Raw genomic sequence first — 17129 nt, forward strand, 5'->3', positions numbered from 1 at the left:
TTTTTGGTTATTGTATTGTATTGTATTTGTGAGTTTGTTGAGTTTTTTCAATTAGATCATCACTAGGAAAAAATCGGTATTAAGGAACTAATTTTTTTATTGTTTGTGTTGGTTAGGACATAGATTAAACATAAACCAAATAGAAATGATCAAACTTATACTACATCTCATATTAAGAAATTAACAAAAAGTACAAAGAGAATTTTAAAATATGAAAATAGATAAACATTGATAAAGTCTAAACTCTAAACAATCATAATTTAAAGTAGTTTTTTATTATTAAAATTATTACTTATTTTATAATTTATTATTACTATTTATTTAATAATATAGTTTAATTATTCTAAACTTTTTGAGCTTTTTTTTTTTTTTTTATTGAAACAAACACACACACAGGGGAGAGAGAAAGAGATTCTAACACAAAGACACACCACAACTCCACTCAAAAATCATGACTTTTGAGTTTACATATGAATCTTCATCAAGTTGTGTATCGTACGGAAATAATACTATTAATGTGTAAGACAAAGCATTTTGAGAGAGAGAGAGAGAGAGAGAGAGAGAGAGAGAGAGAGAGAGAGAGAGAGAGAGAGAGAGAGAGAGAGAGAGAGAGAGAGAGAGTGAGAGGTCATGTTAATTGAGTGAGGTAATGGAGTTGAAAAGATTTTAATGGTATTATTCTACATTAAAATACAATATTATTGATTTAAAAAATTAATCTTCTTAAAAAAAAGTAAAAAAATTTATGTCAAGTTTTTCAAAATAACCTACTCAGTAATGTCCCAAACTCACTACTCACATCATCTGCCAAATCATATATCAGATGATTTTCAATATTTTAAGGACAAAATTTTAAATGTAGCACTTTAGTTGTATAATTCTTAATACATTTATTAATATCAATGTTGATATTAATAAACGTTCAAAATTATACAGCTAAAGACTGAAGTGGTACATTTAAAATTTTGTCATTAAAAAATTGAAAACATGCGACATATGATTTGGCAAGAGTGTGAGTCGTTAGTTTGGGACACTATTGAGTGGGGTCATCTTGAAAAATTGACATAAATTTTTTTACATTTTTTTCGGAGACTAATTTTTTTAAATCAATTATATAGTATTTTAATTTAGAATAGTATAAAATCTTTCTAACTCCATTAGCTCACTCAATAAACATAACTCCTCTCTCTCTCTCTCTCTCTCTCTTAAAATGCTTTGTCTTACACTTTTTTTTTTCTAGAGAGTTACAACATATGGCGTCCGCTATTGATGATAGCTCTTTATTATCAGACCAAGACACCAATCAGTTTTTGGTATAGGCGGAAATTGAATCCCAAATCTCTTATTCAACCATCAGAGACTTTACCAGTTGAGCTAACTAGAACCCACTCTTATACATTGTTTTACTAAACAATACATAGTTGACATCCTTATTAATTTTCATTCACCTGATAAAATATTGGATAAACTACATATTTGGTTCCTATCCTATACACCATATTTCAATTTGATTCCTAACTTTTCAATTATGTTAATTTAGCCACTAACCTTTCAATACCGTGTTAATTTAGTCTCTATCATTATCTTTTGGATGAAAATTTACGATATGTCTAATGACCAAAATAAAAATTCAGCTTATGTTGATATGACAATAAACTAAAATTTTATTTTAGCCGTTTGTTATGTCAGCAATGTTCATCCTAAATATAACAGCAGAGACTAAATTAACTCAACACTAAAATTTTAGGGACAAAATTGACACAATTGAAAGATTAATGACTAAATTGAAATATGGTGTAAATTATGGGGACCAAATATGTAGTTTACCCTAAAATATTTTTTCAAATTGCAACTGACAATTTAGGGGTGTTCACCAAACTGCTCAAATTGCACAACCGTACTCAAACCGACTAAAACAGCCCATAAAATGAAGTAAATGCACCGCATTGTGCGGCTTTCTCATAAAACCACACAAAACTGCACTGCACCACACCCATATATATTTATTTATTTTATATTAAATATATATTAATAATTTAATAATATATGAAATAAGTGATCAGCCTAGCGTTAGTTCATTTCAATTTCATGCTAAAACGATTTTGCTTTGATTAGATACACAATCAAAAGTTTAAAGCATCATTCACTTCTCCATCTCACTCTCACAAAATCAAAAATTTAGAAGTTTAATATTATTTTGTTTTGTTTTGTATACACCATATATTTGTGGTCCTTTTAGTTTAATATCAATATGTCATGATTTTTTTTTTGGTATATATTTGTGTTATTTTTTGTCACAGGTTATATTAAAAAAAAAACTTACTATCATATTGTCATTATTATTTTTGAGGAAAAAAATTTACTAATATCATGATTAATAGTAAATTAGAAATTAGCCATGACATTTTTAAAGATATACTATCTCAAAACCGACCAAACCATACTTTGTACACTGCACTGCACCATACATGTACCGCAAAATTGAGGTGCGGTGCAGTGCGGTTATGAATTTGGCCAAAACACACCGTAGAGTACGGTATTTAAAATGGCCCAAAACTGCACCACGAACACCCCTAACTGACATCTTTTTTTTTTGCAAAAGTAATTATATTATTGGTGTAAATTATAATGTTACTTAATATTAATTGTTGAGTACCTTATCATTAGACTCCCATTCCAAGGATATTTTTTCTTGATTGTCCTCCTATTTTTTGTGTTTATTTTTTTTTTCTCATGTGGTATTTGTTCCATGAATTGTTGAGGAATTCCTTCAATTCAAATACGTTCCTTATTTCTTTCATGATAGAAGAATAGAATTAAAAAATAGTTAATAATTATTATATATGAAGATTGATATTAAATTAAATTAATCTATTAGAATGAAAGTATGGTCAGAGAAAGGGGAAAAAAGGCTTTTTAAAACATTACCTCTCAATCAAGGTTGCAGTCTCAGGTTTTTCTAAATTTATGTACACTTTTGTTGCACTTGTAGATGACAAATAGTGTTCTACTGTATTTAATAAAAGAAAAATGTTAATTATCTAAATGAGCAGATATGTTTTTAAAAATATATTACCTCGAAATATGTTCACAATCGTAGATGTTACTGCTAGTCTACTTACTACAACAAAGGGTCTCGGATTGTTGGTATAAAAATCATCCTCAATTTGATCTGTTGCAAGTTCCCACAGAGTAATTATTATTTTGATTCCTTTGTTGGATGCAAAAGTGTATGAGTTATAAATAGTTTAAAGTAATATTATTTGACAATTTTTTTTAATTGTAGGAACATTATATAGCTTACTCTGCATTTATGTCTTATGATATCAATATTTCTCATTGGGACAATAGATACTTGACCGTGATCGTTTTCTACTGGTCCAATAGTTGGTTAAGTAATTTGGAACATAATTTATTTAAAAAGAAATTAGAAACTCTTTTTTGTTAGTCGAAATAATAGTTTTAAGATGTTAATATCTTAAAGTGTACATAATAAAAATCAATTTTGATATTCAAATCTAATCCGTTCATCTATAAGAACCATGTCCAAAAGTGATCAGTTCTGAATTTTTTTCCGGTTGACAGCATGCCACACTCTTGAAACTCGGACTTTTTTTCTTTCCAATTCTCTTTTTGATCAGAAAGTTGCTTGATAAGATTGTGGCTCATTTTTTAATTGACAATATTATCAATAGTTTGTATTCGATTCAGCTGAACTGTTGTTAGAATGGAAATAAACATAAAAATAAAAAATAAAAAATTATATATATTTGCAATGATGTGCATAACAGAGCATAGTTGAAATCTGCTATGATGTTGATTTATCTTATGAAATAGAGAAATAATAATAATTTTTGACAGGCAGAATAGAACATACCTTGAAAACTAGGAGTATTTTTCTCTTCAATAGAGAAACAAATAGTTTTGAGATGTAGTGTAGAACATTTTTTTGAGAAACTGATGTAGCATAGAACATACATTGTATATGTTGATGCCCATTTTTTGCAAATTTGTACCCAAAGGCCCATAAGGAAGAAAGCCTAGTGAGAATCAAGGTCCAAAGACCCACCAAAAAGACCGAAGAGCAAGAAATTTCCAAAGAATGAAGTGCAAGTGAAAGCAATCTATAGCAAAACACAAATCTGCAGCAAAATACAAGTCTGTCGCAGAATACAAATCTATCGCAGAATACAGTTCTCTGGCAAGATGGCTTCAGCAGATGAAGATAAATTGGACCCAAGACCCTTTTGATCCAGTCAACATCATTTGGCCCACAAAGGCCCAAATCCTTTTGTATAAAAAAGATAGGCATGAAAACTGAAAAGAAAAACACACGGCAGGCCCAAAAGGGCATGGCAGGATTGAGATAAGCAGCAGGAATAACAATCTGATATGACAGGAGATGCCAAGCCACGAAGCAAACACCCAAAGTAAAGGGAGGCCCAATAATCCAACAAGGCCCAACCCTCCAAAGAAAGGGACAAGTCATAAACGTTGGAGATGCAACCCACACCAGTAAAAGCCAAAAAGCACACGGTAGGATATGCGCACCAATTCTCAGACCTCGGCAAACGTATGAAACATCAAGAAGGTAAAGCATGTGTACGACCCAGGCATCACCAACCTATACCCAGCCACTATGGGAAAGGGTGAGGTCATGGGAGAGGGCATGGTCTGGCGGTGGGGAGAGGAGTGGAAACCCATTCTTGTGTTTCTTGCCTAGGCTCTTTCGGTGGGCACAGTCCTGCTGGGATGACATGCCACCCAAAAGAGGTAAGGCTGGATAAGAACCGCTGGGTGCATGCCATGAGAAACCGAGAGAGAGAGGGTACACACTGGACGAGTAGAAAAGGAACCTTCATTATCTGAAAGCCACAGGTCAATGGTGGTAGTCAGAACCTTGACTCGATAAGTGGTCGGCAAAAGGCTCCCATATCAGACAATGGCCATTAAGGGGCTAGAACAATAAAATCGGTCACAACAGGCTCTATATAGGAGACTTGTAGCTGTGTACAAAAAGAGGGGGGAAAAAAGGGAATTCGAAGAAAAAACAAGGGGAGGAGAAAACAAAGAGGAGAAAGCAAAGAAAAGAAAGAAAGAAAGGACAAAAGAAAAGAAAGGCAAGAAAAAAAGGAAGAAAATAGAGAGAAAAGATAAAACAAAAGAACAGAGGAGGAAAAAGGAAAAACAGAGTATTTTATGGTAGGCATGCACCCAAATGGGTTAACCCCCTCTGTCCCTCAATAGCCTTGTCCTCCATTGGAGGAAAATACGACTTATACTCGGGCACATACCATTTGGGGCTGACCTCTCAAAGCAATTAATTTCACCTTTGAAGTTACTTGCGTTGAGGGAGCAGTTTTCCCTTTCCTGGTTAGAGTCCCGCAGTAATATTTGGTGCGGCAGACTCATTCTTTTAACTCTACTAATCCTGCTCTAACCCTTCGTTTAAGTTTTATTCTTTAAAAGTGAGGCATTTTAAGTTATTTGCCTTACTTATTGCGGTAGAAATAGTGGTTGTACTTTTTTTTTATGTTATCTATATTATGTCTGCCTGCCATAACCTCTTAACAATTACTCTGCCTGCTATGAGCTTATAAACAGACTTTAGCAGACGTGGTGTGGTTTGCGCACAAGCCGGGCCAAGGAAGTGGAAAAGTATTTCTGCAGCAAAAATGAAGAGTAGTCATTCACACGGCAGAATGCTTTAAAGCACAGCAGACAGCTTTAATGCACAGCAGACAGCTTTATTGCACAGCAGAAGGCTTTACGGCAGGAAGTTTTATTGCACAGCAGAAAGCCTTATTGCACAGCAGACAACTTCATTGCATAGCAAAAAGTTCCTTCTGCGGTAGAAACGTCAATCCTGAGGCAGAAACTGGAGAAAAGTCTTCTGCGGCAGAAACAGAGGATAAGCCCACTTTGCCGCGTCTTCCCTCAGACTTGGACTCAACGTTTACACACAAGCCGGACCAAATTGAGTTGCAGTTGGACCGGTTTTAACTTCCTTACTCAGAATACTTGGGTCTACTACCGTGGGAGGCAGCCCAGTCCAACGCACAACAAAAAAGGCCCCCACATTATATAACGAGTAACTTTTTTAAAAAAATTTATAGTTATAGTTGTTAGGTCATCTCTATTTAAGTAAAGGGAAATTTTATTCTCTTGCTAGTTTGTTGCCTTTTGTATGGTTATCAATAAGAAATAAATTCCATGGCATGTCTTAAATAGGTCAAAAGTGGTTATGTTACTGCTATGTAAAAGTTTTATTTTTATTTTTATTTTTTTCCCTTTCAATTTCTAAGGTAACTTAAAGAAATTTGTTTACTTTCGTTTCAATCAATTTTTTTTGATAAAGAGGTTTCAATCAATTGGTATTCCGTTTGTAACCAAAAAAATAATACTGTTTCATGTAATTTATTTTTCATGTATATGAATTATGAAATAATGGTGATACTAATATATACACTCATAAAACCATCTTTGCCATATGAAAAAAGGCAAAGTATATTGCAATGACATAAAACTTGAACAATTCTTACTTATTCATTGCAATCCTGAGGTTTTATTTTCAACTATATCACGAAATAAGCTTTCTACATTAAAGTCCCAGAAAATGACAGCAGCAATCGTTAGAAGATTTAAGGAGGTTGTATTATATTGTCTTCCATTTGAATTACGTGCTTCAATCAAGCGAATTCTGACATTTTGAATTACAAATTCACTAAATCTACCCTAGCCATTTTAAAATCTTTCACCAATCAATTACAATCACCTAGCATCTCCAATAACCCAACGACAATATCAGAATCTACGGCATCTTTGTCCTCTTTACGTACCACTGCACCAATTCTATTACCTATTTTAAAACAAGCCTCCAATAATATACTTTGATATCACGAAATGTATGATTATGGAATCCATTACTATTTATTGAATTATGTCAAGTTGTAGTTAACTATTTTTGTTAAACCAACCAAAATGTAAATATTATAAAAAATAAATAATAAATAAATAAATAAAACTTATTAAAGCAAATAAATCCTAATATATATTATCATTCAAACTTTCCAAATAATATATTATCATTATTATTTTTTTGAAGAAATAATATATTATCATTCAAACTTTCCAAATAACAAAACAAAAATTATCACACGCAAGGGTTTGTGAATAGTTAATTTAAGTATTGAGCTTTTTACATTGATTACATACAAATGGATTAAGAAGCAGTTCCTAATGAAAGGGAAATTAAAATCAATAGTGAGTTTATTTTCTCAATCTACAAGGTTCTTGATGTATGACCATCGTCTCTCCATCAATTGTTGCCTTTGCGCAAATCATCCTACCTTGTTCTAACCAGTTCAAGTGGCAGAGATTCCATTGCCGTCTGAAATATGAGTAATCACAACTTCAGACAACAATTTAGGGCCATTCATTGATTAAAAAACACAAATAACCAGCTTTAGTAATAAAACTAAAAGATGCTTACCCAAAGCGTAGGGGTTGTGGGATCAGATTTTGGATGCAATTTATATAGCTGTGACTGAAAGCTTATGACTACGGAAACTTTGAACTCGATTGAAAATGGACTGCAGATATAATTAAAAAATGGAGTCAACACTACTAGTAGTTTCAGTTGTATCTAATAAATACAATACTGACAGTAGAAGAACCACAGAGCACATCAGCTGTATATATTTGTGAAGAACATGTGCTGAAATCTACTGCATTTAGAAGGTATGGCAGCTCTGGTTTACCATCATTGTTCTGTTTAACAAGACCAATTATTACCAGGAAAAGGAACACCAAAGATATCAGAACTAAAAAATAAATTTAAATGTCCCCATCTTTGATTTTTTTTTTTTTTTTTTTTCTCATGTGTTAACTAAAGTTTAGTTGCCAACTTGCTGATTTGCCTAAATAATCTATATCACCCTTTCTTAAGTACAAAGCACAGACAACACATGAATTCATATGATCTATTAAATTCTAGTTCCTAGGACAAACAGGCAAATTCTAATGGCTAAAAGTGTTGAACCAATCAAAGAAATCATATACAGCTGTCTTTTCAAACTTCCTAACTCCCTTAGGGAATTCACCTCCCACCCCTTTTTTATTTAAGAAAAAAAAGAATAACATGAAAAGAAATGGGGGGCACCCTTGAGAAAAGCTTATTCCTCAAAAATATAGCAAGAAGCCACAAAATTCTATCATATGCAGATTAGGCTTCATGCTGTTGCATGGTCACAATAAAGATTGCATGCATTTTGAAACACTGATCCTAAATATAATCATAAAAATCTTTAGTCTTTCATGGGTCACACAAAACTAATCCCACATTTGTCAATATGCAAATGCCTTCATGTAGGCTAAAAACCAACTCCATTGCATCAAATGTGTTTAGTCTATAATTGATTGTTATGTCATTCAAATCTGAATAACAGAGGATAAGGTTTTAAAACATGGTGTGGTGGGTAAGGGTAAGGAAAAGCTTCGGATTTTAGGGTTTTTAAGGGAAGCATGGTCAATATAATGGGCTGTTTCTGTAAACTGATTTTGTATTTTGGATAGATAGGATTTGTATTTTGATGGGAAACGGGTTGGGCATGGTCAGTGTAGTTCTGCTTAGAGCCTAAGCACAAGCCCACACCTAATTGAAGTAAAGCATTCATTTTCAAATATAATTGATATTAACATATAAGGGGGAAAATGTTAAAAGAATATAAATACTAAAATATGTTTGGCCCATTAGCTAAAATTGATAGAGCATTGTGCAAGTAACTAATTTGTCACGTACGAAATAATATAAATAACAATAAACACAAATCATGCTATGTTTGGGGTGAAAGTGAAACATAAAAAAATCAGTGCTTTGTTTTTAAGTTAAAGAGTGCAAATGCGACAAGCGGGAAAAGGACTGGAGAGTAATAGAAGCAAACACAATATGTTCAGGAAAGGGAATCCCCTCAAAAATAAAAGAAAAAAAGAAGAAGAAAGAGACATTGCTTTTCTTTAGGGGAAGAATGAGGAAAGAGAGAACATGCCCAGAATTTTTCCTTTAAAGGGCCAAGCTTGAAAACATTCCCCAAAAAAAGTAAAAGAGCTTTCTCTTTGGCACTTAGGACCTTTCCAAAAAGTCCAAAGCACAAAGCGCTAAAAAGCACACAGTTTTAGTGAACACACTTCACTTCAGTAATCAGAGGCGCTACACTCCTTGTGCTTTGGGTAAAATTGAGATTTCTATGCAGTAAGGAATGGTTTCCAGATCTGATTGCGGGTTTGAAGAAGAATGGAGGTGCAGGAAATCAGAGAAATAAATTGACAGGATAAATTAAAGAAACATTCACAAGTCACAACATCAAATGTCAAACCAAGAAAATCTGTAAATCTCAAGGTATCAAACACTAATTCAATAAAAGAGTTACAAACTTTTATAAACAAAAAACCCTAGTGTGAAGTACTGCTAACCCTTGAATAAAATATATCAAAATCAATCATATAAAACACTCACTATAAGAATAAGACTTACAAATCAATAAGGCCCAACAAGTACCATGGATAATTAACCACAGAGCAAAAGACTTATTTTTTATTTTTTATCTATTCATAACCCTGGACCAAAAAGGTTTTCGATTGGATGTGCCTCTTCATTGACACAAGGGCTCCCCAAAGCCTTATAGTCTTGGCATGTGTCATATTCATACTCAATTGCCATTTGTTCATGGAAAAGTATTTCTCCATAAAAGAAAAGCCAAGATGCTAATGCTCGCTTTGACAAAATTAGTGGAAATAAATTTCTCATTGAGCTCAATTGGTAATCACACTTAAAAGTGCAATATAATTGGCTTTTGCTATAACAAATTTTCTCCCCCTTGGGGCCAAAAACTTGTTCAAAAAAAATACTCTTACAAAAATGCATTCATATAAGATTTGAGAACAATTACTTATAACTAGCAAGTAGCAACTCACCCAGCTAAGATTGTTGGACAAGTCAAAAGGCGAGGAAGTATAATATAGATGGGCAGAGTCATATTATGACAGACATCTCCATCTGCTATCTAACAAATGAAAAGAAATTATATAGCATGTTAAATATAATGTTAACTAACTTTAAATAAGTTAAAAAGATGTAAAATGTCACATGCCTGGGTACTCTGAATCAGAGATGTTTCAGTTACAATTTTCTCCCCAAGAAGAATTGACTCTACACGGAGCAAATGAATGTCAATGGAGTAAATGGGAACTGCAGACGCTTCTACAGTTAGTTCACCAGTGATGGGATCTGATAAAGAACATTGAGTGGACATCTTTCCTGTCACCCTGAATCCACCTATTCAGTAACTTCTATTATCAGAAGTGGGATAATGTCATTACTATATTCTCAGATAATGTCATTACCATAATTTCAATACTAATCAAAGAGAGGGTAAAAATAGAGGACACCTAGATAAGAATTGTTTTTTGCAATGCATCTAGGCTTTCAAGTATGTAGCCTTTCAAATGCATGAAAAAACAAAAAGACAAACATTTCCAGCATTCCACATAAATTGAAATTAGTACTTCAAATGTTAATGGACCAAAAAAAAAAAAAAAAAAAAAAAAACCAAGAGAAAGGGATAGCAGAGGAATGTGATAAGAAGCACACCTGATTTTAATTCAAGAAGTAGTGGATGTCTTTGTGTGTCTTGAGTAATATAAAAGATAACCATTTCAGGAGAAACTGGTCGCTCGAGAAGATCATCTGACGACAGCATAACAAAAAGTAACATAATTTTATTATCTAGATAACATATAAGAAAGACTAAGACTGAATCATACCTTTATCACTTTCGACTATGAACTCCACTGTTGCAGATAATGCTTTATGTAGGTATCCTCTTATTATATCTACAGTTACCAAATACTATCAAAAGTGTTGTTAATCAGCCACTGTCACTTAAATGTATAAGAAAAACAATGCCTAAATAAGGGAGGAAAAAGAGAGACAAACACAAATGGTACTTTCAACACAAAGGTGAACCTGTAGAGATTCTATCAAGACAAAAACACTCACCTGAGCACTGATATTGGCTCCATGGAAGGTCTCATAAAATCTTTCTAGGTTGTCTTTTCCTGGCTGTCTCAAAAACATGGAAAATGGTATCTGCCACAATACATGAACAATTATAAATTACAGAGGATACGACAGGAATATGCAATTCACAAATCTGTAACAAATAACAAACTAAACCAAAGATCAAAACCAAAATGCATTTAGCATGACTTTGAAAGAGAGCGGAAAAGATAAGGCTACTAAAGACGTAAACCAGACAGGAGAAAAAAAGTAACTCAACCCTTTAATTATTTTTTTTTTTTTTATGAGAAGCTGACAGAACATTTAAGCTAGAAAATATGTTACCTAAGTAAATTTTAGAATTATACAGAAGCATTCAGAATTCATGGTGGGAGTAAAAAGGGAAGTTCACACCACACATGAAGAGGAGAGAGCTTCCATAGCAGAACCTAGGAGACTTCTAACTAATACTTGAGTCCCAATACCCAAGGATACAACATTGCACATTTCTAAAGATAAAGTATAGAAAAGGCCAATTAAAGAAGACCTTAAAGTTAAACTCTTTCATCAGTAGTGCAGCTGCTGCACCATTTTTGAAATCATAATATTGTGTCTGGTAGAATATTTAATCAAACGATTAGATTCACAATGTCCTAATAACTTAAGTTTTTGGGATAATCAATAATTTATCATGGTATCAGAACAGGTGGTCTTAAGTTCGAACCCTGTCTCCACTCTAACACTCATTTAAAAAAATTTAAAAATCACGTGTTGGACCCCAATTATCAAGAGAGAATATGGTTCACATGTAAGAGAGTGTGTGAAAATAATGGTAGGTAAAGTAATTAAATTTTCCATTTTCTAACCGCTTACACTTTTGGAACAATTGGTAATTTATCAATTTCAAGGAAAAGAATTGTAAAAAAAAAAAAAAAGAATAGTTCCCGGAGATGTAGTACCTCTGTTGTACCCAAACCAATCTTCCCGGAAGGTCTAACCTCTTTACTCTTATTTCTGTTTCGAAGTAAGAGAAAACAAATTATCTGTACAAATCTCCATATGAGGCAAACATAAAAGTTAACTATCATGAAAGAAACAATCAACTAAGTAGCTCAATGGAATAGCTATTAATATTAATAGTTTATTACATTACAAATCATCACAAACATAATTAACATAGACCAAAAATAAACACAGAAACCGCCAATTACACATTATATAGGAACCAGAATTCACATAAACTGAAAGGTATAATTGAGTTATGGCTTCAAAATATGAACTTCGCAAAATTAGGGCTTCTCAAAGATTGAACTTACAAAATGGAGATAGGCTTGACAACACCATATAAGGACTCAATAATTCCAGCCGATCCTCCACGAATCTTCAAACAAACAAAAGCATTTCAGTTGAGATTTTACTATGATAGAGAAACGAAAAGAGAAATAGCTCTGTTTGGTTGCTGAGAAATAGGGGAAAAAAAAATACGAATCTCGTTTAAAAACAATATTTTCCGTCATTTTTCTGGGGAACCAAACGGAGGATTGATTCAAACTCACCTGCAAATTGACGGATCCATTGACAGTGAGACGAACACCATAGTGAGAAATGGAAGAAGAAGATTTTACTATGATTTTTCCCTCCAGAGGTTCCTGGAATTCCAATACTCATCTTTTTAGAGAATAGAGAGAGAAAGAGAGAGACAGAAATAGTAGGTATCTGTGTATAAAGAGAACGAGAGAGAGTGAGATGAGATGAGTTACCGAAGGGTGATAGATACGACTTGCACGGGAAAGTTTGAGCTCAATTGACATTGTGAGAGACGACGATTTGAATGAAGAAGCTAATATTATAAACCAAACTCATGAGTAAACAAACAAAAGCCTGGTAATCTAATCTAGCCTTTTATTTATTTATTTATTTCTTATACTAGTACACAATTGAAAGTTTGGCGCATTGCTACTCCTCCCTCGTTCCCATTTTATATAGGATACAGCTAACATATCATTTTTTTTTTTTTTTTTTTAACTAACATATCACTTGATATTTGGTATAGGGTGAGATTTGAACATAAATATGTTATTATTCAAAAACAAGGGATTTTACTGGAAGTTGAAATCCTACCTATTTTATTCCGATTTGAAGGTACATTTTTTTTTACTAAAATTATTGTGTATGGGCTTTTTAGATTGTCACGTAATGACAAAATTTAGTTACAAAATTAGTTATAACTTAAGGCTACAAATTCACCCAGTAAAATAAATATTACAACATATTTTAAAAATTTAACCATTAATTGCATGTTTTTTATGCTCTTAATACACGTCTTAAATTTTGTGTCAATCGGATATTATTTATTATATAATTTATAAACTTATATTTATGCATAATTTTAAATTACAAAAACTTGCAATTTAAAAATTTTATTGATGACATAGTTATTAATCTTTAATTTTCTTGAAATTTTGCAAGTATGGAGGATATAAGAAGAAGATGTAATCCAATGTTGGATTTGTCAAAATTCACCTCCAATAAAAAGATATTAAGTAAGTTTGTAGTCTAAAATTACAACTAATTTTGTAACTAAATTTTGTCCACCATGTAATGCACGTTATACCAAATATTTAATTTTAGAAGAAATTACATTTTACCATTCTAAACTATATCATTTATTATACTTTATACCTTAAACTTTTTTAATGAGCTTTTTGCACTCCAAACAATAACACTCGTCACACTTTGCACCATAACATTAAGTTTGGGGTTAACTTGAATGGAAAAGTATGATACCGCCTGAAAAGACTCAATTGCTCATTTTCTCAATTTCTTAAAAAATAAATAAGAAATTAAACTTTACCATCCTAAGCTATCAATTACACTTTGTACCATAAACTTTGGATTTTCTTCCGAGTTAATAGCAAACATAATGTTGGAATATAAAATGTAACAATAGTCATAATTTAGGGTGCAAAACATTCATTAGAGAAGTATAAGAGTACAGGTTGTAAAGTATAATTTTGGATATTGTTTAGGTAGTAAAATATAAATTTTCCTTAATTTTATTGATTGCACATCTGGCAAGATAAGAGTAGGCCATGTAGGAGACTGGCAACGTGATTGCCATGTAGGAGACAAGTAACAAATTAACATACCGATTATCTTGGGTGGTTTTGTCTAAATGGGTGCACGTGAGATGCACGTGAATACAAACAGTTACCTAGAGATTGATGCAGTTACTAGAGGGTATTTTAGGCTGTGTTTGGTTCCCGTAAAATATTTTTTGAAAAATAACCTATTTTTCCGGAAATGATATTTTCGGGAAAGAAAAATATTTTCAAGTGTTTGGTTGCATAATGAAAATTATTGTAGAAAATATTTTCCTGTGTTTGGTTCTATTCTGAAAATGCTATTTTCCTACACATTTTTCACATTTTCTCAGCATCCAAACAAACTATTATTACAAAAAATTTTAAAATCACAGCAAATTCCGGCAATCAAAAGCAGAAACAAAACCAAAGAAAAAAAAAATATCAAATCTAGGTTCGATCGGGTTCTGGGTTCTGGGTTCGATCGGCAACTGGGTTCAATCAATGCGGTGCTCGGGGCTCGGCAACGGGTTCTGGGTTCGCCGATGCGAAGGCTATGGGTGTTCACAGCAAGATCGTGCGGTGCAGTGCGTGGCAAGATCGCGAGATCGAGCAAAGGCGATCGAAGGTGATCGCCGGCAATCGAAGGCGAGATCGACATGGTTCTTGGGTTCGCCGGCAACATCTCCGGCGTGATATGGGCTCCTCTTCTTCCTCTCGTGCTCTCTCTCTCTTTGTGCTCTCTGTCTCTCTGTTTTCTGAAAAACGTTATTTGAAGTGAAAATAAAAAGGGAAATCATTTTCACCCTTGACTCACGGTCAACTGAAAATAATTTCTGGAAAATTGATTTTCCTTGCGCAACCAAACACCCAAAATTACAGAAAAGCATTTCCGGAAGTGATTTTCATTCAAAACAAACACAGCCGTAGCCAAAATTTATATATATGGAAGCAATAAAAACATGACACTAGCAGAAGGACAAGGCTAACTATTTGATCCTCGAGTATAAATAGGGAGAGATTTTTCAACATTGAAGGCCCGTTTGGATTGCGTTTTGGCCATGCGCGTTTGTGTTTGGTATTTTTTTTTTTTTTGGGAGAAGCGCATTTCAAGACTGTAGTGGGTCCCGCGCACTATTCACAAAACCCACATACTTCTTTTTTCAACAAAACTTTCCTTAAAAATGGGTCCCATGGTACTATTTACACATTTAAAAATTATTTTAAAAAATGGCAAATTTGCCAAACAGTATAATTCTAGAAACATTTTAGGCGGATGGCATGCATTCAAAGTTAATTAGTTAGTTGGATTGTTTTTTGAAGTCGAGTATAGCAAAATCGACTTTCAGTGGAAGTCGAGTACAGCAAAATCAACTTTCAATTGAAGTCGAGTTTAATATACTCGACTTCCTACCAAAAATGGATTAAAAAAAAAAAGCGATTTTGGCTAGAAGACAAGTTTACTATAATCAATTTTGGCTAGAAGTCAAGTTTCTTGAAATCAACTTCCAAAAAACAGTCCAAATAACTAATTAACTTTGAACGCATGTCATCCACCTAAAATGTTTCCAGAATTATATTGTTTGGCAAATTTTGCCATTTTTTATCAAAACAATCTGTATCAAAACATTGAGGCAAAAGCTTTTGAAGGTGGCCTTCAGTTTACAATGAATGTGGAATTACATGAATTTAATTTAGAAGGTGATTCTCTAAATGTCTATCGCGTTCTTGTTGGATTATCTCATTCCCCTGCTGTGGTAGCTCTTATTGTGTATGGAATTCTAGACTCTTGCTAGGAGGTTCGTTATGTAAGGTTTGCTCATGTGCCTAGGAAAGGAAATAGACTAGCTTATATTTTAGCTAAACATGCTGTTGACATTGTTGATTATTTAGTTTGGATGGAAGAGAGTCCTTATTTTTTGGAACAAACTCTTCATCATGATGTCGTCTTTTGTAAATTAACAAAGTTTTAGTTTTCCTATAAAAAGAAAAAAAAAAAAAAGTGTAGGATTGTAAGAGACTCTCATGCTCGTCAGTTTGTGAAACGGCTTATTATCAAGTCAAGTGCATATCACTTTGAATAGGTTTTGTTATCTTAAACTTGTTAATTTAGGTTATTTCCTTATTCTCGTTGTTAACTTGGACACTTCACATAAAAGTCATATCAAGTTAAGTTAGGCACTGCCAAACCTATAACCTCTCCCTTGAAGTTAGATAATTGCCTTTGAATAAGTGTAAATCACTTAAACTAGCATAACAAATTAAACGTCATACTAACCTTGAGCTCCGACATAAGGACCACCAATGGGAGAGGCAATCATGGAACACACAAACCCTGTGTTGGTTGTTCACAACTTGTTTCTGTACATGCAACCTATTTTCCAATCATTGAGTGCTAAATTGTTGATAGATTTTATAATCTTTTACTTTGAGAAAGAGACTCCCTAGAACAGGTCTCAATTGGAAAAAAGTGACTCTTTTAAAGTAGTTACAACCCATTCCATCTTTCAACTCATGCATGCACTCAAACCTTAATCCCATCGCCATGTCAACATTTCTCTCTAGCAAGCTCCGATCCATTCTAAAATATTATGGCATTACAATCAATCTCTAAGCCATTTATCCTTGAGAACCCATCCTACATCTCACCCACACTTCCACATTCAATTATAAACAAACCAAATTAATAACCCTTGAAATCCTAACCCCTTAATCTTTTCATATTTAGCAAATAAGGTACTCAAAGTCAAAACTATGGCATAACAAACAAACAATCGCCTGTTACTTGGCATGTGGTATTTGGAGTTTTTGCTAAATGCTGCATTAGGATTCTTAAAATAGGCTCAATTTCCTTGAAAATTCAGTAGCGATACAAATTAGATAAACGAGTCCACGTACAAAAGACAAAAGTACAAAACTGTGCTTATCCCAAAAAAAAAAAAAAAAAAAAAGTTGTTCCAAACGAACGCGTTGCTCCAACTTTTAGTACA

The 17129-nt window shown here is 33.1% G+C and overlaps 1 protein-coding gene across 2 annotated transcripts; it reads right to left on the reverse strand.

The window, feature by feature from the left end:
- Positions 1–7166: 7166 nt before the first annotated feature.
- On the reverse strand, positions 7167–12985 carry LOC112019535 (uncharacterized). Of its 2 annotated transcripts, none has more exons than XM_024052054.2 (11): positions 12817–12985; positions 12613–12705; positions 12373–12437; positions 12016–12070; positions 11057–11146; positions 10822–10906; positions 10649–10723; positions 10149–10333; positions 9973–10061; positions 7493–7592; positions 7167–7390 (listed from the first exon to the last, which is right to left on the reverse strand). In XM_024052054.2, exons 1-11 carry the CDS (start codon positions 12865–12867, stop codon positions 7346–7348), a joined length of 933 nt encoding a protein of 310 aa, XP_023907822.1. In that variant the 5' UTR covers positions 12868–12985; the 3' UTR covers positions 7167–7345. The 2 variants fall into 2 exon arrangements, with proteins under 2 accessions (XP_023907822.1, XP_023907820.1); XM_024052052.2 differs by having other exon boundaries at positions 10649–10744; positions 12817–12983.
- Positions 12986–17129: the final 4144 nt, after the last annotated feature.

The sequence above is a fragment of the Quercus suber genome, unplaced genomic scaffold, assembly GCF_002906115.3.
Source record: "Quercus suber isolate HL8 unplaced genomic scaffold, Cork oak 2.0 scaffold_591, whole genome shotgun sequence".
In the NCBI taxonomy this organism is placed as follows: Eukaryota; Viridiplantae; Streptophyta; class Magnoliopsida; order Fagales; family Fagaceae; genus Quercus; species Quercus suber.